At 42.0% G+C, this 10232-nt stretch overlaps 1 protein-coding gene across 1 annotated transcript in view; it reads left to right on the top strand.

Moving 5' to 3' along the window:
* The first annotated feature begins 258 nt into the window (after window positions 1–258).
* Window positions 259–10232, top strand: part of glyr1 (glyoxylate reductase 1 homolog) — a 28060-nt gene continuing 18086 nt past the window's right edge. The window contains 3 exon segments of the mRNA NM_001030494.1: window positions 259–338; window positions 8302–8338; window positions 8434–8513. Coding sequence (NP_001025665.1) covers window positions 301–338; window positions 8302–8338; window positions 8434–8513 — 155 coding nt within the window. The 5' untranslated portion in view covers window positions 259–300.

The raw sequence follows: 10232 nt of genomic DNA, 5'->3' as shown, positions 1-10232 counted from the left end.
AGCGCCTCACGTGACTTCAATAGCGAATAGGAGACGGTTTTGGTGTACGGGCGCGCTTCCGCAGACACGCTGGGCGTGGCTAACACTGACGTCTGTCCAATCATTGGTTGGGCTTCATCGATATTTTTTTTTACGCTGCTCATTGGCTCGCCGCGGTGGGAGGAACAGGGTGGGTATTCGTCGCAGCTTGGGGAGCCGCGCACGGCGTTTGGGTGGGAGGGAGCGTTTCCTGTTCCCAGCATCCTCCGCGCAGCTAATTTTTTTTCCTACCCCTTCCCCGCTGCTGGCTGTGTCGGTAAGATGGCGGCAGTGAGCCTGCGACAAGGAGATTTGGTGTGGTGAGTGTTGCTGTGGGAATGGTTGTAGGGCAGGGCAGGCCGCGCAGGCCTTGAGTGCGCAGCTCTGTATACAAATGGGGAAGGACAGGCAGTGCCTGAGTTGAAAGGGCTGCCTGTGTCGCCTCACTCCCTGCTCCTTGGGGCTGGGACTTCAGCTGCTTCATCAACAAAGAACCGAGAAATTAAGTATGAGGGAGGGCGATTGTGCTGCCAAGCTGCTGAGAGACACACACAATGGCTGCTTAATGGCAGATACACACACAACTTTCCCTACTACTCAGCATTCTGGGAGTTGTAGTTCTGTTGGTAGTGAAGATTTCCTCTTACTGACATGGAGATGACAGTAAAGGGATAATAGCCTTAAATTTAACTTTTACACTCATGTGATTGTTTAAATACGTTCGTAAGGGGTCTTCTATTCTTTTTTTGTGTGTTTTTTTTTTAATGGTCATTTTTCGCCTGCAGTTTGGAATTGGAGTTGTGTTGCTTTTTGGTTGCTAAGGTCCATATACTATAGCAACCACTTTAAATGAGTGACCTCACAGGGTAGCCCTTTGCTGGTGTGCAGGGAAAAAGGTTAATTTATATTATTGCCCCGTAAACCTACAGCTATCGGTCAGATCATTGCAATAGTTTTAAAACTATATATTCTTCTAATGCATTATTCCATGTATTATGGTGTTCCTGTATTTGCACTGAGCAATTTTTAGCAATTTTTTTCTACTTATTATTTAAATCTTTGTTGTCTTTTTTTTTTGCCTAAAATATTCTGGGAAATGGATGTATGATCTATTTAGTTTTATTATTTGTATCCTGTGTTTACAGACTGTTGAAGGACAAGGGAAGGCTGAATCACTGGTGCTGTTGGCACCCCTCTGATTGCTTCAGTTTACTTGCGACCCTAGGGTCCATTTTGTTCCGGTGTCCCAGCATCCCCTGCTCCGTCCTGGCAGTAACAGGGTGAGAACCCTTCCTTGGGCAGCGGCTCCCTGCAAGTTACCAGGGGGCACAAAGCCAGTTAGTAAAATGATAATAAGCTCTTCTGGTGCACAGAGCACAATAGTACTTTCTGCACTAGCAGTACGGCCCCCTTGGGTCTTTGCCACTGGAACCTTTCTTTCTCCTGAATCCAATTCTCTCATTTTACTGAATAACTAGTCCAACACTGTTCTTATTATTGCCAAGCACCGAAACTCAAAATTAGTTTAAAGGAACAGTAACACCAAAAAAAGAGCTAAAAGAGTAATACAAATATAATGCACTGGTACAGCTGGTGTGTTTGCTACAGTAACCCTACTATAATTTATATAATAAGCTGCTGTGTAGCCCCGGGGGCAGCCATTCCTGCACTGGTAAAATTGGTGTGTTTGCTACAGTAACCCTACTATAATTTATATAATAAGCTGCTGTGTAGCCATGGGGGCAGCCATTCAAGTTGGAAAAAAGGAGAAAAGGCACAGGTTACATAGCAGATAACAGATAAGCTCTGTAGAATACAATAGTGTTTTATCTGTTATCTGCTAAGTGCCTGAGCCTTTTTTCCTATGAATGGCTGCCTCCATGGCTACATAGCAGCTTATTTATATAAATTATAGTAGACTTTCTGAAGTAAACACACAACTTTTACCAGTGCAGGGCAGCAGCACATTATATTTTAGTTAGTTTTATACACTTTCATTTTTTGGTGTTACTGTTCCTTTAAGGTATTATGTCAGATATATATTGTATAATTGTTAACCCCCCCACATTTTTATATTGCCTAGAGCTCCATTTTGCAGCAGTATCGGCCCTAAACTCTTATGGTGGCCATACACGGGCTGATTCGGCAGCTTATTGGCCTGTGTATGGGCACAAACGATGGGCCTGCCCGGCTGATATCTGGCCTGAAATCAGCCAGCTATCGATCGGGCAGGTTTAAAAATTTAGTCGGATCCGGGACTGCATTGGCTCATTGATGCGGTCCCCGAACCAACTGCGTCTACTCCTGTCATTCTAATTTGATCGTATTGACCAAATTAGCCCGATATCGGGAGAAGATCCGCTCGCTCCGAGACCTCGCCAAGTGAGCGGATCTTAGCGTGTATGGCCACCTATAGGCTGAGTCCATACCAACTTTGCAGGGGGGATTTTGGTCCATTCTTCCAAACAGATTTTTCTCCAGGAACGTCAGGTTTGTTGGATGATGCTTTTCCTCAATTAGCAAATTCTGCCGTTGATTCTGAACTGAGATCTGGGCCAGTGCAGGACATTTCTCTCTTGAGTCGCTTCAGTGTTAATGATTGGGATCATTGTTCTGCTAAATAATGACTATACGGCCAAACTTCTGCTTTTTTAGCCAGAAGAGTTTTTCCCTCTGTATTTTGCACCATTTATTCTTCAGTTTGATGAAAACATGATGTTTCCAACACCGTTCCTCAATGTCGGCAGTATTTTATTTGCACCATGTGAAATTGATCTTTAGCCAAAAATTCCTGTCTTGGTCTCATCTGAACAGACATTCGTGTCCTACATGGCAACAAGGTCATTCTGCATGGCAGAGTCCCGATGTTCTTTCTTCTTGTCCTTTTTTAGTAAGGGCTTCTTTTGTGCCCCACTCGCATACAGGGAAGTATCTGAAGTCTGTGAAGGTAGAACAGCATCCTTGTAAACAGAAGAAAGAATGGATAGTGAAAAGGGCAGGGAAATATTGCTATAGATTGGGCAGAGGTGTATCTTTCAGCTGGAGTATAATCCAAAGCTCTAATTTGGGTTCAGTTGAGAATTGAGGTGCATCATCCGACTATCCTGAACAACACTGGTTTCTGCCAGTCGGTCATGCAGATTTTCTAAATCATGAGCAATGTCCAATGCTGCAGATTTTGAGCTTTGCTTTGAGTTGTTCACCTAAAAGTTAACTTTTTTAGCGTGCTGTAATCAGTTCTATGCCCCAGTTAGGAATTTTAGCAACTATATGGTTCAAATTACTTGACTGACTACAAAGATAAGAAATAAAAAGTAACAAAAACAACAAAATTGTAGCCTCAAAGAGCAATAGGTTTTGGCTGCCGGGGTCAATGACTCCCTTTTGATATCTGGAAAGAGTCAGAAATGGAAACCAAATAAGAAAAGAAAAAAAGACTAAAAAGTAAAAACCAACTGAAAGTTGTATCTATAACATTATAAAAGTTAGTGTAAAGGTGAACCACCCCCTTAATATGAAGACTTATGCAAACAGCATATTCTATTACTACTATTTTTTTTTTTTTTTTTTAAGGACATAGATATCCTTATCTTGAATGCTGGCCACTAGATAGGGCACATAAAAATAATGTGTCTCCATTTAAGAAGCAGTTCCAGTGCACACTCTTTCCCCAGCAACTGTGAGGGGGAAGACACACAGAGCTACTAGTAGCAGCTACTTGTCACAGCTACTAAAATAGACAATGCTGATCTTTTTCTGATAATTGTCTCTGTGTGTTTTAGCAGAGGCAATTCTCAGTATTGTCTATGCAGGGTATTTTCTGACGTTTAGTATCTGCTACTAAGTAGCTCTGTGTGTCTTCCCCCTCACAGTTGCTGGGGAAAGTAGCAGCTTTCAGACAGTTGGAGCACTTGGGCAGTACAACCTTAATGCAGATAATGCCCTGGTTGGAATACTAATAATTTATCAGCGTGGACTGTTCCATGTGTTAGCAGTCAGGTTGGGCTCTCTGGTTGTCAGTAGCCCAATATCATTGATATGGAACCTTGTGTAGTGCGAGAGTTATAAGTGGCCCTTAGCTTTTTCCTGTGTATGATATGTCTTAAAGAGATACTGACACCAGAAATGAAACCTAATTTTACATCTATCATAACATCGTCTTTGCATGCTATTTATAATTTTGCCATAAAAGTACAGGTATGGGACCTGTTATTCAGAATGCTCGGGACCTGGGGTTTTCCGGATAATTTGGATCTCCTACCTTAAGTTTAAGCTAAAAAAATTATTTAAACTGTAATTAAATCCCAATAGGATTTTTTTGGCTCCAATAATATTTAATTACATCTTAATTGGGATCAAGTACAGGTACGGTTTTATTATTACAGAGAAAAGGGAATCATTTAACCATTAAATAAACCCAATAGGGCTGTTCTGCCCCAATAAGGGGTAATTATATCTTAGTTGGGATCAAGTACAGGTACTGTTTTATTATTACAGAGAAAAGGGAATCATTTAGGGCTCTGGCACACGGGGGAGATTAGTCGCCCGCGATTAACTCCCTGTTCGCGGGCGACTAATCTCCCCGAGTTGCCTACCCCTGCCATCCCACCGGCGAACATGTAAGTCGCCGGCGGGATGGCAGACGCGGCGGGGCGATTTCCGGAAATTGCCGAAAAAGACTCGCGAGTTTTATTATTACAGAGAAAAGGGAATCGTTTAACCATGAAATAAACCCAATAGGGCTGTTCTGCCCCCAATAAGGGGTAATTATATCTTAGTTGGGATCAAGTACAGGTACTGTTTTATTATTACAGAGAAAAGGGAATCATTTAACCATGAAATAAACCCAATAGGGCTGTTCTGCCCCAATAAGGGGTAATTATATCTTAGTTGGGATCAAGTACAAGGTACTGTTTTATTATAGAGAAAAAGGAAACCATTTTTAAAAATAGGAATTATTACCCAGCAGCTGAAAAACTAAAATAAAATACATTGTATTTCTAAGCAGCTTTCCAATATATGTTCGTTGCATATTTTTATTCACCTGTTTCCTGTTGTTTGTGTTGGGGGTTCTGCATTGGAAGCAAGGTAGCAGGAGCCGGCTGCTTAAAAACTTGGGAATAGAACTGACGTTTGCTACATTGTTTCAGGAGAGAGAACCAGAGAACAGAAAGGGACAAACAAGAGTGATTACACTTACAAGTGAAACCTTTGAACAGTGTGACTTAAAGGGTAACTAGTTAAAGAGCCACACAAAAACCCCTTATATACCTATCACAAGTAGGAATAAATACCATTTGTATATGCTGAGATCCAGCTGCAAAACGGTTCTTCCTTTTCTACAACATTTAAAATCCTGTCGGGGGAGGAAGGGCTAAAACATTGATGTTACAAATTGTAACAACTTCTCCACAGCTTACAGACAGCATGCAGGGACTACATAACCCACAATGCACTGTGATGTTCCTTTCCTTATTGACATCACGTGTGCAGGGGATTGTGGGATTGGGAGGATGCAGGCTGAGAACAGGCAACTACTGTTAAATTAATTTGAGTCTCAAAGTAGCCAGATCAACAGGGGGCGGGGCTTAGGGAACTGTAACAAACCATATTGTTACATTACAAATCATGACAAGGCTGCTTAGTTTTTATTTGATGTATATTGCAATGTTGCTTGAAATTGTTTACTTTTTAAAAAGCTAAAGTTGTGTTTGGGTGGAGTTCCCCTTTAAGTACTAAGGAATCCATCCTAACTGACGTGGGTTTACATGGCACGGGGCTGATAGAGGTCTCAGATCGGAGAGATTGGATGGGCGATATCGGGAAAATGTAGGGCCAATCGATTGAATTCTAACGGCAGCAATGGCGCAGTTGGTTCAGGGACCTCATCAACAAGCCGATGCGGTTCCCGATCCGACTGAATCTTATAACCTGCCCAAACGATATCTGGCCAATTTCAGGCCAGATATCGGTCGGTTATGGCCCTCGTTCCTGCCCCTACACAGGCCAAGGGACTGATATCGGCAGCTACAACCGGCCCGTGTATGGCCACCTTTATGTTTAAATTCCTGGCACGTTTTGATTGCATACAATAAAGTATACTGACAAACAGAACCTCTGTAGGCTGTCAGTCCACATAGGGGCATCCAAACAGCCAATCACAGCTCATACTTGGCACCCCCAGGAATATTTTTCATGCTTGTGTTGTTCTGCAACTCTTTTTTACATTTGAATGTGACCCATGGGTAAGAAAGCTCGGGGGCTTAAATGATGAGATGCTTGTAGCAAGTATTAGCACTACAGAGAATCTCAGAGCGTACAGAGAACATTGTGTGGGTGTCTCAGCTGGCCCCTGGGTACCTGACTGTCGGCCAAATTATACATGACTCCCTGCTGGCAATGAGATATATATATATTGCACAGGGAGGAGCACACCCTATACAAGTCCAAATGCCCTTGGTGCAGGTGAAAAACAAAAATAAAAATATAATAGAAAGAGTGCCGTACTCACAGGGACTTAATACAAAAGAAAAAGTGTTTTTATTTTTCAATAAAAACACTTTTTCTTTTGTATCAAGTCCCTGTGAGTGCGGCACTCTTTCTAATATATATATATATATATATATTATTATAAATAAAAAATATGCTTTTCTTTTTTTCATAAGACCTGTGTGTGCGGCTTCTGAGTTTTCTTCTTGTGTACTTTTTCCTGAACTCTGCACCCAGGCAATCCTAATTTTCTGTTTCGTGAGTGCCGGCAGTCCTGTCTTGACTCCAGCTAAGGGGCACTTACACGTCTATTGGCTGAGCAGTACTGCCATGATTATGCCCAGACAGACTAATAATAATACAGCAGAAACCTGCAGCCCTGAAGGAACACACTGGGCAGTCACCATGCTCTGGGCATAAGACGAGGGAGTGAACCGGAATGTATGGAGCAGGGGGTAAACATGGGCACTATCTCTAGTGATATATGCCTGCTCTACCTGAGAAGTAGAATTGGCATATGGTTCTGTTATGTAACTAACTGTGTTGTGCTTGTATGGTAGCCCCCTATGAGATGCAGTCAGGATCACAGAGAGAACCCTCCTGCTGCACTTGTAGCTGTCCGTCAGGGTTTACACAGTGTGGCCTAGGTTTCTTATCAGCAGGCATTGCTATAGTATGAGCTATATGTGCATTAGGCTTTTCTATTTAATGGCACGAGTGTAAGCAAGAGCTGGAGCGCTCCCTTTATCTACACAAATATTAATCTCTCTTTGGTCCTAGACAGCTTGTAGTTGCCTTGCCCACGCTGTCCCTTATCTGCTTTTGATATAGCCTCTCTGTGTTTCTTCCTGACCGTATGCATCTCCTCTTTATTGTGCTGTATGAATGTACAGGGCATGGGCTGCACAGTGGGGTCCGGGGTGGGATTCCAGCCGGGGAAGTATCTGTGTACACTGTGTGTGTTTCCTCTCTGTCTAAAAAGCATCATCCGGAGGGGGGGGGGGGGGGATCGGGTCCCATTGTGGTCACTGTTGTGGGTTTCTTGCAGGGGAAGCACAGTTGTGTGCCATCGTGCCAATGTGTGAATGCACTAACACTATTCTCCCTGCTACGGAAAGCCATCATTTATTGTATATAAATATCTATATCGGCTGGCGTGTTTTTATCTCGGTTGCTGCATTTCCAGGGGCAACTAACTGCATCCTTGCAGCCATGGTAACGCAGAGAATAAATGTTAAAGCAGACCATAGCAGCCCAACCATGGTTATATTTAGAAACTCCAGGCAGGGGGGAGTTTTGGATTATCCGCTCCCCTGAAAATACTCTAGGCCCTTACTTGCCAGCTCTAAGGAAATTTCCACTCGTTTCAGAACCCACTGCAGTCAATTGGAGAGGTTTCTTTTTTTTTTTTTTTTATTTTAGTCTGGTGATTGATCAGATCTAATTAGTGATTGGTTGTTATGGGTTACTTTGATAGGTGCAGATTGGTTAAATTGGGGATAGGCCCCTTTGGGGCTTGAGGTTTTGCAGAACTACAGTTCCCAGCATGCCCACACTTGGCACGCACATATGAGCTTATGCATAAGGGCCAATGTATTTATACTGAGTCAATTGGTAATCTGTTACCTGCTAAACCAATTTATCTAGCCTATTCTAGTCCATAGATACCCAACCTAAACTACAGTTCCCAGAATCCTGCCCTAAGAGGTGCCAAGTTGTGTGACATTCTTGCTGTACACAACCCCCCTACTTTTGGCAGTGTCTAATTTTTTCTTTTTTAATTCATATTTTTAGGGGAAAACTTGGGCGCTACCCTCCATGGCCTGGGAAGGTAAGTCCGAATGGATCACGCAATAGTAACAACTGAACCAACAGAGACACCCCAATTCCTAAAATAACCTGTAATTCCCTTCTTATTTCTTGCAGATCGTCAACCCTCCTAAAGATTTAAAGAAGCCGCGTGGGAAAAAGTGTCTGTTCGTTAAATTCTTTGGCACGGAAGATCAGTAAGTCATTATTACATGACGCGTTCCGCATTCAGGCTGCTTGCATGGATGGGACCATTGGTAAAAAGGAGCCTTTATTATATGTGAGGTATAAAAGGGTGCCATCCCAGCAACAAGAAAATGATTTAAGTTAACTTGGTATGTTATAGAGTGCCCTATTCCTAGCAACTTTGCAATTAGTCTGCATTATATATTTTATAGGTTTTGAATTATTTGCCTTCCTCTTCTACATCTTTTCAGCTTTCAAATGGGGGTCACTGACCCCGGCAGCCAAAAACTATTGCTCCACGTGCTTACAATTTTACTATTATTGTTCATTTTTTATTCCTTATTTTTTAGTTCTGTCTTTCTCCTATATAAAAATTGAAAACTAATTGCAAATTGTCTCAGAATATTAACTTCTATGTCATACTAAAAAGGGGTTGTTCACCTCTGAGTAAATGTAGAGTTTGATGTAGAGAATAATATTCTAAGACAGTTGCAATTAATCTTTGTTTTTTTAATTATTTCACTTTTTGTTCAGCAGCTCTCCAGTTTGGAATTCCCACAGGTATCTGATTGCTAGGGTTTGCAGTACCTTAGCAACCAGGGAGTGGTTTGAATGAGAGACTGGTATATAAATAGGAGAGGGACTGAATACCAAAATAAGTAATAAAAAGAAACAATAACAATAAAACTGTAGCCTCACGGAGCAATAGTTTTTGGGCTGCCGGGGTCAGTAACCCCCATTTGAAAGCTGGAAAGAATCAGAAGAAGGCATATAATTCAAAAAGTATAAAAATAAATGAAGACCAATTGAAAAGTTGCTTAGAATTGGCCATTTTAAAACATAATAAAAGATGCTATTAGGATGAACTACCCCTTTAATGTAAAGATGAACAATCTTATCAACTGCCTTTATGCTGAGAGCCATGTCACCATATTTTCCGGCTTCCCTAGTAACCCCTGGCTGCTGTGGGCAAGTGAGGTATCTGCTTGCGGGCTTCCAAAACCAGCACAGAGGAGACCAGGGAGGTCAGAAAAGTTGACATGGCGCTGGCTTGGCAGAAAGACCCCCGGGTTAGTGTGTTTGTTTTGGAAGAGGCGCATTGGCCCTGGGTCGGAGGTGAGCTGAGCTACTAGAATCACAAAGGCTTTGCCTGACAACTCACTGACAACCGCCACTCAGTAATTTTAGCTTTCCTTCTTCTTTAAACAAATATTTAGTAGCCAAGGTCAGTAAATGCAGAAACCAGATAGGTGGTTAAAAGTCCAAACTGGAGACCTGCACAACAAAAGTTAAAGGGGCAGTTCACCTAAAATGGAACTTTAAATGGGACACTGTAAAATGAGCATCCAGTATTTCTTTTGTGCCTTTTGGCTTTATTTTCTGTCTTTTGTGCCCTATTAATATCTATCACTTACCTTTTATACAGGCCTTTTCCTGTTTATCTCCCAGACTGTCATTTAAACCATTGCATGCTTGCTAGGAAACATGGAGACCCTAGCAACCACATAACTGTTTAAAAATGAAAGACCAAATTTTGAGTCCCAAGAATGTTACATAATTCCAAACCACAAAAATCGACAGTTGCTGCTTCTTACAACGGCATTGGTCATATTGTGCTAAAGGAAATCTTCCCTTTATAGTGTTGTTGGTATATAGTATATTAAGTTATATTTTATACCCTGCTTTAGCACCTCTTGTTCTACACTCAGCTTTGTTTTACCCCTGCATTG

This window comes from Xenopus tropicalis, chromosome 9, assembly GCF_000004195.4.
Source record: "Xenopus tropicalis strain Nigerian chromosome 9, UCB_Xtro_10.0, whole genome shotgun sequence".
NCBI lineage: Eukaryota > Metazoa > Chordata > Amphibia > Anura > Pipidae > Xenopus > Xenopus tropicalis.
This window is presented reverse-complemented; position numbering and strand designations above follow the sequence as displayed.